We start from the raw sequence: 14692 nt of genomic DNA, 5'->3' as shown, positions 1-14692 counted from the left end.
CGGTACCTTCCGCTCCTCCCCGTTGTCCAGTGCAGTCCTAGTCCTCCTCCTCCTCCTCCTCCTCCTCCTCGCGCAGCCGCTCTCCTTCAGACCTGCGAGCAGGGGGAGGGGGCGGGGCGCGTGGGAACTCCCCGCCCACATGGAAGGTACCACTCTGGCTGCGGGGGAGGTGCACTCACTGGTTCCGTCCCTTTCCCCCCCGCTTCGGCAGCACCTGATGCATTTTCCATACAATTGGTACAACTTACACTGCGGCTATCTGAGCCCTGGAACCTCGGTGCCGCGGTTGCCCCTTTCCCCCCTCCCACCGCCCCCCCCGCACTCAGCCTCCCACTTGGTACGCTCCTCACTCAGCCTCGCTCTGGGAAGTTGACAGTGTTGCTTAGCAACGGGAAGATGGCGGCGCCCGAGAGGTGAGTGGTTGGTGGTTCTCACCTTGGCCAACACCCGCTCCCCCCCCCCCCCCCCCCCACCCTTTCCAAAAGCGGCTCCTGTGAGACAACTATAATCCTTAATATATCCAGAAATGTTCTTTAATGTCTTTTGCTTTAAAACTATCTTGTATTTCACCACCATAAAACCCAAAACCCTCTAAAACTAATTGTATATTCTCTTCTGTCTCCAGCATCCATGATGAATTGTAAGCCCAGGGCTTTTCTTGAGGGGGTACTTGTTCAGAAGGAACGGATCCTAAGGAGCTTAGCCGAGATTGGGTGGCAGAGCCGGTGGTGGGAAGCGGGGATAGTGCTGGGCAGACTTGTATGGTCTGTGCCAGAGCCGGTGGTTGGGAGGCAGGGATAGTGCTGGGCAGACTTATACAGTCTGTGCCAGAACCGGTGGCTGGGGGCGGGGCTGGTGGTTGGGAGGCGGGGATAGTGCTGGGCAGACTTATACGGTCTGTGCCAGAGACGGTGGTGGGAGGCGGGGCTGATGGTTGGGAGGCGGGGATAGTGCTGGGCAGACTTATACAGTCTGTGCCAGAACCGGTGGCAGGAGGCGGGGCTGGTGGTTGGGAGGCGGGGATACTGCTGGGCAGACTTATACAGTCTGTGCCAGAACCGGTGGCTGGGGGCGGGGCTGGTGGTTGGGAGGCGGGGATACTGCTGGGCAGACTTATACAGTCTGTGCCAGAACCGGTGGCAGGAGGCGGGGCTGGTGGTTGGGAGGCGGGGATACTGCTGGGCAGACTTATACAGTCTGTGCCAGAACCGGTGGCTGGGGGCGGGGCTGGTGGTTGGGAGGCGGGGATAGTGCTGGCCAGACTTATACAGTCTGTGCCAGAGACGGTGGTGGGAGGCAGGGATAGTGCTGGCCAGACTTATACAGTCTGTGCCAGAGACGGTGGTGGGAGGCGGGGCTGGTGGTTGGGAGGCGGGGATAGTGCTGGGCAGACTTATACGGTCTGTGCCTGTGCCAGAGCCAGTGGTTGGGAGGCGGGGATAGTGCGGGGCAGACTTATACAGTCTGTGCCAGAGCCGGTGGCTGGGAGGCGGGACTGGTGGTTGGGAGGTGGGGATGGTGCTGGGCAGACTTATACGGTCTGTGCCAGAGACGGTGGTGGGAGGCGGGGATAGTGCTGGGCAGACTTATACGGTCTGTGCCAGAGCCGGTGGTGGGAGGCGGGGATAGTGCTGGGCAGACTTATACGGTCTGTGCCAGAGCCGGTGGCTGGGAGGCGGGGCTGGTGGTTGGGAGGCGGGGATACTGCTGGGCACACTTATACGGTCTGTGCCAGAGCCAGTGGTGGGAGGCGGGGCTGGTGGTTGGGAGGCGGGGATAGTGCTGGGCAGACTTATACAGTCTGTGCCAGAACCGGTGGCTGGGGGCGGGGCTGGTGGTTGGGAGGCGGGGATAGTGCTGGCCAGACTTATACAGTCTGTGCCAGAGACGGTGGTGGGAGGCAGGGATAGTGCTGGCCAGACTTATACAGTCTGTGCCAGAGACGGTGGTGGGAGGCGGGGCTGGTGGTTGGGAGGCGGGGATAGTGCTGGGCAGACTTATACGGTCTGTGCCTGTGCCAGAGCCAGTGGTTGGGAGGCGGGGATAGTGCGGGGCAGACTTATACGGTCTGTGCCAGAGCCGGTGGCTGGGAGGCGGGACTGGTGGTTGGGAGGTGGGGATGGTGCTGGGCAGACTTATACGGTCTGTGCCAGAGCCGGTGGTGGGAGGCGGGGATAGTGCTGGGCAGACTTATACGGTCTGTGCCAGAGCCGGTGGTGGGAGGCGGGGCTGGTGGTTGGGAGGCCAGGGATAGTGCTGGGCAGACTTATACAGTCTGTGCCCTGAAGAGGACAGGTACAAATCAAGGTAAGGTATACACAAAAAGTAGCACATATGAGTTTATCTTGTTGGGCAGACTGGATAGACCATGCAGGTCTTTTTCTGCCGTCATTTACTATGTTACTAAGTACCGGCACCTTTTCCATTGTCTGCTAAAATTGACCCAGGGACCTCAAATTTTAATGAAAGAGCTCAGGCTCTACACACCAATTCTGCCTACTTACAGATTCTGTGAGTGGTTGGAGGGGGCCTGGCTATTGTGGGGTGAGTCCCACAGTGATCACCCCACCCCTGAAGGGTGACCTAGCATTTGAGTACCGGCACCTTTTTTGCTAGACAAAATGCACTGTGTAAGCCACATTGAGCCTGCAAAGACGTGGGATAATGTGGGATACAAATGCAATAAATAAATAAACAAACAAATAAAATAAATCATTTCTATAGCGCTACCAGTCGTATGCAGCGCTTTACAATTGAACATGAAGAAAAGACAGTCCCTGCCCAAAAGAGCTTACAATCTAAATCAGGACAGACAAATAAGGGATAAGGGTAGAACAGACAGATAGGACATATAGGGGAAAGGGACTACTGAAGAGAAGAAGACAAGATAAAGGTTACGAGCAAGTGACAAGTTAGGAGTCAAAAGCAACATCAAACAGGTAGGCCTTTAGCCCAGATTTGAAGGCGGCCAGAGATGGAGCTAGACGTAACGGCTCAGGAAGCCCAGAACAGCCTCGCTGGGCCAGACTAAGGGTCCGTCAAGCCCAACCGGATCCCAGAGGATAAATCCGTGCCGCTGATCCAGACACCAGAGCCGAAACGTGGCCATTGTCCAGCCATTATTAACAATCGACCGTAACCTCTCACTAGAGACCCAAGCAAAATCCACCATAAAGTAAATGTTTCTCTCAATGTGATGGAAACTCAAACGCATAAAACCATTCTTCCCGAAGGAAATATTTCGTAACCTGGTAAGGTCCACGGTATTAAGCCACGCAGACTACTGTAATGGAATCTATGCGGGATGCAAAGATCAAATCATAAAGAAACTTCAGACCGCTCAGGCTTATATTTGGAAAAACACGTTTTGACAGCGCCAAACCACTCAGAGAAAAATGTATTTATTTATTTTATTTTTGTTACATTAGTACCCCGCGCTTTCCCACTCATGGCAGGCTCAATGCGGCTTACATGGGGCAATGGAGGGTTAAGTGACTTGCCCAGAGTCACAAGGAGCTGCCTGTGCCTGAAGTGGGAATCAAACTCAGTTCCTCAGTTCCCCAGGACCAAAGTCCACCACCCTAACCACTAGGCCACTCCCCCACTCATTGCACTGGCTACCAATCAAAGAACGTATCACTTTCAAAATCTGCACGACTGTTCATAAAATTATTTACGGCGAGGCACCGGGATACATGACAGACCTGCCAACCAGAAACTCCACAAAATCTGCACGATCATATCTAAACCTCCATTATCCAAGCAGCAAAGGACTCAAATACAAACCCACCTAAGCGCACAACTATGGAACGCATTGCCAAAAGCAGTAAAAACTACGCTCGACCACCTACATTTTCAGAAAGCAGACCTGTTCAGAAGAGCATACCCCACCGACCCAACATAAAAATACCTGGACACTTGCGACACAATGTAACCAAAGACCGTAACGAATATTACCTGTCTCTTCTTCCTCCTTTTCCTCTCTAAGTTCCCCCCAACTGTACCCACCTTACATGTACCTCATTCTACCACAATATCACTTTGTATTCATTCATACCATGTATTTGTTCAGACCGTAATCGGTAACACCACATTGTAAGCCACATTGAGCCTGCAAAAGGTGGGATACAAATGTAACAAATAATAATAATAATTATTATTATAAAGTATTTCATTGGACTTCCATCTTCCTTCCAGGAGTTTCTATTACTTCAGGCAGAGTTTTGTCCTATCCTTTTTTTTTTTTTCTTGCTCAAACCCTTTTTAAAGAGGTGAGACAAACTGATGAAAAATACTTTCTCCAATTTGTTTTTCCCATCTGAAGAACCAGGGTTTCCAAGATATATTAAGTTAGTCCAATAATCTTTTCTCTGTTTTGATTTATTTCTATTTATTACCTTTAAAAGTGGATTAACATGGCTACCGCACCGCTTTACTTCAATTTGTTTTAAATTGACAACTTGTTAATTTCATGGAGTGTCCCCAGAAATAGTGTCCAGTGTTCCTTCCTGCTACCACAGCAACTTTCAACCACGGGCTTTTTATGTTCATGTTATTGCCGTTTATATAAATTTAAATATTTCCTTTGTATTTCCCTAATTTTTCACTCCCTCCCCCCCTTTTGGTTTATTGTGAGTGGAACAGGTGGATGTGAAGCGTCTGTTCACGCTTTCCAAAAATACTAGGACTAGGGGGCATGCGATGAAACTAGAGTGTAGTAAATTTAAAACAAATTGGAGAAAATTTTTCTTCACCCAACGTATAATTAAACTCTGGAATTTGTTGCCAGAGAAAGTGGTGAAGGCGGTTAGCTTAGCAGAGTTTAAAAAGGGGTTAGACGGTTTCCTAAAGGACAAGTCCATAAACCACTACTAAATGGACTTGGGAAATATCCACAATTCCAGGAATAACATGTATAGAATGTTTGTACGTTTGGGAAGCTTGCCAGGTGCCCTTGGCCTGGATTGGCCGCTGTCGTGGACAGGATGCTGGGCTCGATGGACCCTTGGTCTTTTCCCAGTGTGGCATTACTTATGTACTTATGTAAGGAAGATGTGTAATAATTTTCTTCTATTTTGATTCTTGTCTTGTTTTTCTTAGCTATCCATCTATGTTTCTGTAACAAGTGTGAACTTGTGATATTTGAAAAAATTATAAATAAATAAAAAGAAAACCTTCCAACACGGCATCTGCTGGTTTTCCTTTATACATGTGCTTATTCACTTCTTTTACTTCTGGCCTGTGCACTTTCTGGACTTTTATCACTTCTTTACTTACCTTTTACTTGTGTTACACGTTTGCTTCTTTTCCAAAGCTTTAAAACATTTTTGATTCTGATACTAATTTCTCAGTCAGTTTTTCTCAACTGATTTGCTTAGCCTTATAAGGCACAGAAAATATGAATAAAATGAATGTCTTGTTTACTGAAGGCTCGTTTCACTGAGTACTAAGAATAAGCTATAATATGTTGACAGAAAGATTTTAATTACCAACCAAAATATATGTGTTAAACTTTGTTCATGTCGTTTAAGATCTACACCTGATGTTGCAAATATTTTTGGTGATGAGGAGGAGGAGGAGCAATTTGCAAGTAATGAGGTAAGAGAGAACACACGTTTTCCGTTTGAACCTGACTACGAAATAGCCCAGAAATTGTAGAGGCGTATTTTCAAACCTCTTACACTTACAAAGTTCCATAGTAGCCAAATTATCTAAATTAACCTCAGCAAAAGAATCCTTCATTTTATTCACCTTAACCTGAAAATACTATACGAATGCCTCAAATTGCATGTCTGTAGAAAAATAAACTCATATAACCTGTGCTATATCAGCTTATTTTTCTAAAGTACGCATCTTCAAATCTCTGCTTAAAGCCCACCTCTTCAATGTCGCTTTCGGCAACTAACCTCTACATCTCTACCCAGGAAAGCTAGACTGCCCCAACTTGACATTTCGTTCTTTAGATTGTAAGCTCCTTTGAGCAGGGACCGTCCTTCTTTGTTTATTTTGTACAGCGCTGCGTAACCCTAGTAGCGCTCTAGAAATGTTAAGTAGTAGTAGTAGTACTTGCAAAATGAACGCTTTTTTTTAAAGGCCTTTTCTTTTTAGGTTTTTGCAGGCATTATTAGTGGACAAAATCTGCAAAAAGTCTGAAAAGAAAACCACTTAAAAATAAGTCATGTTAATTTTGCAATTAGCGCAATATCATAAAAATACACTGGTATAGTGTGCTGACACAAAATAGCGTGCAGGGGATAGGAGCAGTTTCTATTACAAAAACTAAGTGCTATTTTCTAAGTTGGGCACTGTTTATAGAATAACGCTTAGGGCTGGGATTTGTGCCGAGGATTTACATCAGCTGAATCCTGGTGTAAATCCCTGTGCCTGAATTAGATGCGGATCCCCCGAATTCTCGAACATAAGAACAGCCATACTGGGTCAGCCCAATGGTCCATCTAGCTCAGTATCCTGCCTCCAACAGTGGCCAATCTAGGTCACAAGTACCTGGCAGAAACCCAAATCGTAGCAACATTCCGGAATCCCAAAGAGTAACGAGATTCCGGAACCCCAAATTGTAGCACCATTCCATGCACTGTGTGCAAATCTTAGAAATGCCCCTGACCCGCCCATGACTACGCCCACTTTTCAGATCCACGTGGAAAAATTTCCGTGCACATCTTTATAGAATAGCGACTAAATTCCAATTATTGCCAATTAGCATCAATAATTGTTAGTGCCCAATTATCGGCGCTAATTGGCTCGTTGCGCACACAATTTGGCATGTGTCCAAATTTGCATGCACAATTTTGAGTGCTGTATATAGAATTATGGAGTAGTTATGTAAGAACTTACTATATATTGATGAGGAATTTCTAATATTACTTTTTTTTTTTTACTGTGCTTGTTTTCCATGTACAGTCAGGTGAAATTTCCCCCTCCGGGGTGGGAGATATCATATTCAAGTCGCATGACCAAGCGCAGCATCTAACTACGAGCAGGAGACAGACCTCCTCAAGAGCCAGCAGTCAGGCCTCTACTGTTACCGCAAAGGATGAGCTCTTTGCTGAGTCAGGTAGCTGCAATTGCTTTACCCAAATATACAGTGTTGTAACTTCCCTTCTTTAAAATCTATGGCCTTTAGCACTAGCCAAATGCTGAGCACCAAGTGCAGCAGATTGGCCCAGGGGCCCAGATCATGGTGCATTCCAGGTTGATCAGGGAGGTTGCAGTGACAGGTCACAGCCCCTGTGGGATGAGAATTTCAACAGTGGCCACATACCCAGGTCCACATTAGCCGGGTACAGGTAAGAGCTGCGGTTTACAGCCTCTGGCTGGGGATTGGCCTTGTGATGACAGGCTAAGTTGGGAAGGACTGTAAAAATAAAGGCAGTTGTGGATGAGAGCTTAGGTGACTAGCCCAGTCGGGACCACTTCTGACTGAGCTGCAAGCATAAAAGGAGAAAGGCCCAAATCAGTGAGGCTTTACCACTGTTTAATCCATTATTGACAGGAAAAAAGACTTTTCACTTCAATTTCCTTGTTACTTTTGCATTTCTCATGTAGTCACTGTAAGTACATTTATTCAGCATTGCAGTCAGATCAGTGGGCGGGTGCTTGACTTGTTCCCCAGGATAGCTTTGGTGTCTCCCATTATCTGATCTCAGCCTTTTGCCAGCTAATGGCTGATGCTGTCTGTGGAATCTTTGCCCTTCTCACTGCTGTAGAACTCTATTGCAATTCAGTAGTTTACCAAGTGTGAAACTCTTATCATTATCCCGTGCTTTAGTTGTCCCGTACCCATCGTCCTATACAGTCCACTCTGCCCAGCATGAGGAGAAAATCTTCTTTTCTTCTTGATCTTCCTCACTTTTAGTCTTTTCTTGGCTGCTACCCAGTCCCCTTTGCTCCCTCCTTCTTCTTCTCCAGCACACACTGTTCATGTGTCCATACCAGACCAGTCCAAAACATATGGATTATGTGCATTGACCACTGGATGGAGACAAAGAAAAAAAGGGCTGTATGGTGCCTTTAAGGCGTGAATTACACAGAACTATTTTGTTTCTCTGTCTTCATTCACTGGTTGATGAGCAGTGGACTAGTCTGGTAGGACTAAAGGAAAGAAAATTATCAGGTAAGACATAATTTCTGCTTAGCCTCTGACTTTCATCCAATCATTGCTCATCTTGCTGTGAAATGCATTCTTCTTTATCAGATCTTTCACCTCTTGATACTGTTTGGCTGATATTCAGTGCTATTTAACAGGCCAGGAACAGCTCCTGGCCAGTTAAATAACACTTAACTGGCTATCCGCGAATATTCAGTGAGAGATAGCCGGTCATCGCCCGCTGAATATTTGCGGTCAGCACATAGCGGCTAACCGGTTATATCGCGTGATATAACCAGCTATCCGTGAATGTCCAGCACTTCGCTGGCCAAGTTAAGTGGCCAAATTGACCCAGTGAAATAGGAAGCCTATCTTTGGCAGCTGTGAACTTAGCCAGACAGTGCTGAATATTGAATTAGCCAACTATGTTTATAACAGCCAAAAATAAACCAGATAGTCAATGCCGGTCACTGGAAACAGTACTACTACTACTATTTAGCATTTCTATAGCGTTACAAGGCATACGCAGCGCTGCACAAACATAGAAGAAAGACAGGAAGGAGGAGAGGAGGGTAGGTGGAGGCGAGTGGTTACAAGTGGTTACGAGTCAAAAGCAATGTTAAAGAGGTGGGCTTTCAGTCTAGATTTAAAGGTGGCCAAGGATGGGGCAAGACGTAGGGGCTCAGGAAGTTTATTCCAGGCGTAGGGTGCAGCGAGACAGAAGGCGCGAAGTCTGGAGTTGGCAGTAGTGGAGAAGGGAACAGATAAGAAGGATTTATCCATGGAGCGGAGTGCAAGGGAAGGGGTGTAGGGAAGGACGAGTGTGGAGAGATACTGGGGAGCAGCAGAGTGAGTACATTTATAGGTTAGTAGAAGAAGTTTGAACAGGATACGAAAACGGATAGGGAGCCAGTGAAGTGACTTGAGGAGAGGGGTAGTATGAGTAAAGCGACCCTGGCGGAAGACGAGACGGGCAGCAGACCTCCCACAGTCCAAATATGGGCCCCAGTGTTTTTAAGTATTTCAAAGAATAAATCATGCAGAGTAAAAGCAGCTAAGCATCCCTGCCGTTTGATGTTAGTTGGTAATATCTGTACTTTTCCTCATAGGGTACTTTAAGAATGTCTTCTTTTCCTGTGTTCTGTCTTCTGAGTGCAGGTGACACAGGGGTTACCACCTCCTCTGCCCATTCCGATACCACAGTCCTGCAGGTTAACCCACAGCTGGGTGACTCAGATAGTGAGGATGGAGACAGTGACAACAGCAGTGGAACGGAGGACAGTGAGGAGGAAGACGAGGAAACTGAGCTGGTGGTTCTGGACCCAGACCATGTAAGTGAGTCCAGGACTTTAAAACTGTATCATATCATTATTATACTAGTAAAAAAGGCCCGTTTCTGACACAAATGAAACGGGCGCTAGCAAGGTTTTCCTCGGAGTGTGTATGTTTGGGAGAGTGTATGTGAGAGTGACTGTTTGAGAGTCAGAGTGAAAGTGTGAGTGTGTGAGAGAGAGAGTGTGTTTGTGAGAGAGTGTGTGTGTGAGAATGAGAGTGTGTGCAAGTGTGTATGTGAGACACAGTGTGATAGAGAGTGTGTGTGTGTGCCCATCCATGCTCCTCTGTCCCCTGCCCCCTCCATTCATCCCTATCCAGCATTTTCCCTCTCTGCCTGAGGCCTGCCCTGCAATCCATATCCATCCATGCCCATCTGTCCCCTCCATTCATCCCTATCCAGCAATTCCCCTCTCCCTGAGTCCTGCCCTTCCAATCCATGCCCATCCATGCTCATCTGTCACCTGGCCCTCCATTTTTCCCTATCCAGCATTTCCCCTCTCTGCCTGAGGCCTGCTCTGCAATCCATATCCATCCATGCCCATCTGTCCCCTCCATTCATCCCTATCCAGCAATTCCCCTCTCCCTGAGTCCTGCCCTTCCAATCCATGCCCATCCATGCTCCTCTGTCACCTGGCCCCTCCATTTTTCCCTATCCAGCATTTCCCCTCTCTGCCTGAGGCCTGCTCTGCAATCCATATCCATCCATGCCCATCTGTCCCCTCCATTCATCCCTATCCAGCAATTCCCTTCTCCCTGAGTCCTGCCCTTCCAATCCATGCCCATCCATGCTCATCTGTCACCTGGCCCCTCCATTTTTCCGTATCCAGCATTTCCCCTCTCTGCCTGAGGCCTGTCCTGCAATCCATATCCATCCATGGCCATCTGTCTCCTCCATTCATCCCTATCCAGCAATTCCCCTCTCCCTGAGTCCTGCCCTTCCAATCCATGCTCCTCTGTCACCTGGCCCCTCCATTCATCCCTATCCAGCAATTCCCCTCTCTGCCTGAGGCCTGCCCTGCAATCCATATGCATCCATGGCCATCTGTGCCCTCCATTCATCCCTATCCAGCAATTCCCCTCTCCCTGAGTCCTGCCCTTCCAATCCATGCCCATCCATGCTCATCTGTCACCTGGCCCCTCCATTTTTCCCTATCCAGCATTTCCCCTCTCTGCCTGAGGCCTGCCCTGCAATCCATATGCATCCATGGCCATCTGTGCCCTCCATTCATCCCTATCCAGCAATTCCCCTCTCCCTGAGTCCTGCCCTTCCAATACATGCCCATCCATGCTCATCTGTCACCTGGCCCCTACATTTTTCCGTATCCAGCATTTCCCCTCTCTGCCTGAGGCCTGCCCTGCAATCCATATCCATCCATGGCCATCTGTCTCCTCCATTCATCCCTATCCAGCAATTCCCCTCTCCCTGAGTCCTGCCCTTCCAATCCATGCTCCTCTGTCACCTGGCCCCTCCATTCATCCCTATCCAGCAATTCCCCTCTCTGCCTGAGGCCTGCCCTGCAATCCATATGCATCCATGGCCATCTGTGCCCTCCATTCATCCCTATCCAGCAATTCCCCTCTCCCTGAGTCCTGCCCTTCCAATCCATGCCCATCCATGCTCATCTGTCACCTGGCCCCTCCATTTTTCCCTATCCAGCATTTCCCCTCTCTGCCTGAGGCCTGCCCTGCAATCCATATCCATCCATGGCCATCTGTCCCCTCCATTCATTCTTATCCAGCAATTCCCGTCTCCCTGAGTCCTGCCCTTCGAATCCATGCCCATCCATGCTCATCTGTCACCTGGCCCCTCCATTTTTCCCTATCCAGCAATTGCCCCCTCTCCCTGAGGCCTGCCCTGCAATCCATTTCCATCCATGCCCATCTGTCCCCTCTATTCATCCCTATCCAGCAATTTCCCTCTCTCCCTGAGTCCTGCCCTCCCAATCCATGCCCATCCATGCTCCTCTGTCCCCTGCCCCCTCCATTCATCCCTTTCCAGCAATTGCCCTCTCTTCCTGAGCCCTGCCATCCCAATCCATGCCCATCCATGCTCCTCTGTCCCCTGCCGCCTCCATTCATCCTTTTGCAGCAAGTCCCCTGTCTCCCTTTCATGACCCCCCTTGCATCCATGCTCCTCTCTCTCCCATGTCCCAGCCTGGGCCGCCCTCTTCTTCCCCCCCCCCCCCCCTTCGCATCCATGCTGTCGTTTCTCCCCTGCCCTGCCGCTCCCATTGTTGTTCTTTAGTGGCCACCCTCTTCTCTCCCCCCAACATGGTTGTTTTTTTTTTTTTTTCTTGTTTTTAAATTTACCTCCGTGCCGGTTCCGGCAGCGAAGCGTCAGGGAAGGAGGCGGCGCTCCCGACGTCTAGGTTTCCCTTCGCTGTGTTCCGCCTTCTTTTGACGTCATCCTTGACGTCAGAAGAAGGCGGAACACAGCGAAGGGAAGGCTAGACGTCGAGAGCGCCGCCTCCTTCCCTGACGCTTCGCTGCCGAGCGTTGCGATTGGTTGAGTGTCATTGCTCCGCCCTCGACGTCATCACGTTTGACGCGTGGGTGGGGCAGACACAATGCGATCTCACCCCCTTCACTTTAGAATGTTGGCTAACAGAGGCTTCATTAGAACGTTGGAGGTGCGTTTTATATAGAGAGATATTGAACAAAAAGAAAAAAACAGTTAAACCAAGTTGAACAGTACAGAAAGAAAGGTGCATAATTGTGAATACACACATGGTTTTCATTACCATCTTTATGCTGATGACTCTCAGATTTACATCTCCACCCCTGAAATCTCAACCTTAATCCAGGACAAAATCTCTGCCTGCTTGTCTGACATTGCTGCCTGGATGTCTCAACGCCATCTCAAATTAAACATGGCTAAAACTGAACTTCTCATTTTCCCCCTAAACCCTCCTCCCCTCTTCCCCCATTCTCTATCTCTGTTAATGGCTCTCGTATCCTCCCTGTCTCCTCGGCTCGTAACCTTGGAGTCATCTTCGACTCTTCTCTTTCCTTCTCTGCTCATATTCAACAAATCGCCAAAACTTGTCGCTTCTTTATCTTCAACATTAGCAAAATTCGCCCCTTCCTTCTGAACACGCCACAAAAACCCTTATTCACACCCTCGTTACTTCTCTCCTAGACTATTGCAATTTACTTCTCACTGGTCTTCCGCTCAATCATCTTTCTCCTCTCCAATCTGTCCAGAATTCTGCAGCTCGACTTATTTTCCGCCAAGATCGCTATGCCCACACTAGCCCACTCCTCAAGTCACTTCACTGGCTCCCTGTCCGCTTCTGTATACAGTTCAAACTCCTCTTGCTGACCTTTAAATGCATTCACTCTATGACCCCTCATTACCTCTCCTCTCTCATCTCTCCCTACACTCCTCTCCATGAACTCCGCTGTCTGAACAAATGACGTCCCCCTTCTCCTCCATCGCTAACTCCAGACTTCGTTCCTTTTGTCTTGCGGCACCTTATGCCTGGAACCATCTTCCCGAACCCATACGTCTAGCTCCATCTCTACCTGTTTTTAAATCTATACTGAAAGCTCACCTTTTCACTACTGCTTTTGGCTCCTAACCGCTACTCATTTCCTCTCCTCCTCCCTGTTCCTCTCTACCCTGTAATTCCCTTGCCTGTCTGTTCTACCTAGATTGTAAGCTCTTTGAGCAGGGACTGTCTCTCTATGTCAAGTGTTCAGCGCTGCGTGCGTCTGGTAGCGCTATATAAATGCTATTAGTAGTAGTCATGCAAAATAAATGTTATACCATCACTCTTTGGTACAGTACTGTGTTAGAAACCCCCCTGACCAGGTCAAAAGAAGCTCAACTCCCACCCCCACCCCCCCCCCCCATCATAAGTCCTGAAGGTGATCAGTCCGATAGAGTTTAAGATGGAGTGCAGTCTAGATGTGCTTCTCGCCATGTAAAACTGTATCATATTACGACTTAATTTTAGATTAGGTACTTCAAAAACAATTTTTGTACTGCTGAACAAATGGCATTTGTGAATGGTGTACAGGGATTGAGTACATGAGGTCTTATGAGGACATGAGGACTGAAATGTACAGCTTTAGTTTCTTTTTAAACCAAACTGATTTTTCAAGCTAATAAGGCAGCCAGCATTTTAGACTATGGTAAGATCGGTGCCGAAGCTTCGGAAGAAAAATAGAATGATCCACCATTAAGCAGCTCTTTCATGGAATTGGATGGGTCTTCAGACCAAATCCCTGAGCCCATACGCCAAGCCCCCTCCCTGCCCATCTTCAAGTCTTTGCTTAAAACCCACCTCTTCAATGCTGCGTTCGGCACCTAACTCCTACCGTTCAGCAAATCCAGGCGGCCCCAATTTGACTGCCCCTATCGGACCGATCGTTCACTTGTCTTTTAGATTGTAAGCTCTTTGAGCAGGGACTGTCCCTCTATGTTAAATTGTACAGCGCTGCGTAACCCTAGTAGCGCTTTAGAAATGTTAAGTAGTAGTAGTAATAGTAAATTGCTCTTCCGGATTAAAGCTGGGCCAGAGTTTTAAAGTGATCCAAACGTTCTTGTGCTTGTTTTGTAGCCTCTGATGACAAGATTCCAGTCTGCACTGAAGAATTACCTCACCAAACAGCTGCAGCCCTTGAACCTGGACGTCCATGAAATGGTACGTTGTATCCAAGGCTGGAACTGTCCTGGCAACTAAGGGAGATCCTATCATGCAGGCTGACAGCCTTGAAACGTCAAGGGCAAAACCTTGATCGAAAGCACCTTTAAACATTTCAGACTAACGGGAATAGGAAAGGTAGAAATGATCGTTGGATTGAAGACAACTCACCTGAGAAATGCAGAAGCTGGGGTTGTATCTTTCCATTAGACTGGGCTCCGAATGAGGGTTGTTGTTACATTTGTACCCCACGCTTTCCCACTCATGGCAGGCTCTATGTGGCAGGCAATGGAGGGTTAAGTGACTTGCCCAGAGTCACAAGGAGCTGCCTGTGCCGGGAATTGAACTCAGTTCCTCAGTTCCCCAGGACCAAAGTCCACCACCCTAACCACTAGGCCACTCCTCCACTCATTAAATATAAGTTTACAGATGAGGGGCTGCTTCTTAAGAGAAAGAAACTCTTTTTGTCAATTTGGGACCCCTAGATTTCTTCCTTCCTTCTAGGGCTTGGAGTTTCATTTTAAACACATTGCAACTCCATGTTAGGTTTGGGTGATTGCATTCCTGTGTTGCAAGTGAATCCCCCTGTGTGTCTGGGTTTTTT

General features: G+C 48.1%; 2 protein-coding genes across 6 annotated transcripts in view; one reads left to right on the top strand and one right to left on the bottom strand.

The window, feature by feature from the left end:
* The window catches only part of TBC1D16 (TBC1 domain family member 16), a 57918-nt gene extending 57856 nt beyond the window's left edge, over positions 1–62 (bottom strand). For all 5 annotated transcript variants that reach the window (XR_003942682.1, XM_030208611.1, XM_030208613.1 and 2 more), the window contains exon 1: positions 7–62. The gene's annotated coding sequence lies outside the window, so the exon portion shown is untranslated. The remainder of the gene's footprint in view (positions 1–6) is intronic.
* Positions 63–396: 334 nt separating this feature from the next.
* Positions 397–14692, top strand: part of CCDC40 (coiled-coil domain containing 40) — a 59588-nt gene continuing 45292 nt past the window's right edge. The window contains exons 1-5 of the mRNA XM_030206607.1: positions 397–413; positions 5532–5598; positions 6919–7072; positions 9263–9435; positions 14005–14088. Of these exons, the coding sequence (XP_030062467.1) occupies positions 397–413; positions 5532–5598; positions 6919–7072; positions 9263–9435; positions 14005–14088 (495 nt within the window). The remainder of the gene's footprint in view (positions 414–5531; positions 5599–6918; positions 7073–9262; positions 9436–14004; positions 14089–14692) is intronic.

Source organism: Microcaecilia unicolor, chromosome 6 (genome assembly GCF_901765095.1).
Source record: "Microcaecilia unicolor chromosome 6, aMicUni1.1, whole genome shotgun sequence".
NCBI classification, from domain to species: Eukaryota; Metazoa; Chordata; class Amphibia; order Gymnophiona; family Siphonopidae; genus Microcaecilia; species Microcaecilia unicolor.
The sequence above is the reverse complement of the archived record's forward strand: the minus strand, read 5'-3'. Positions and strand labels throughout refer to the sequence as shown.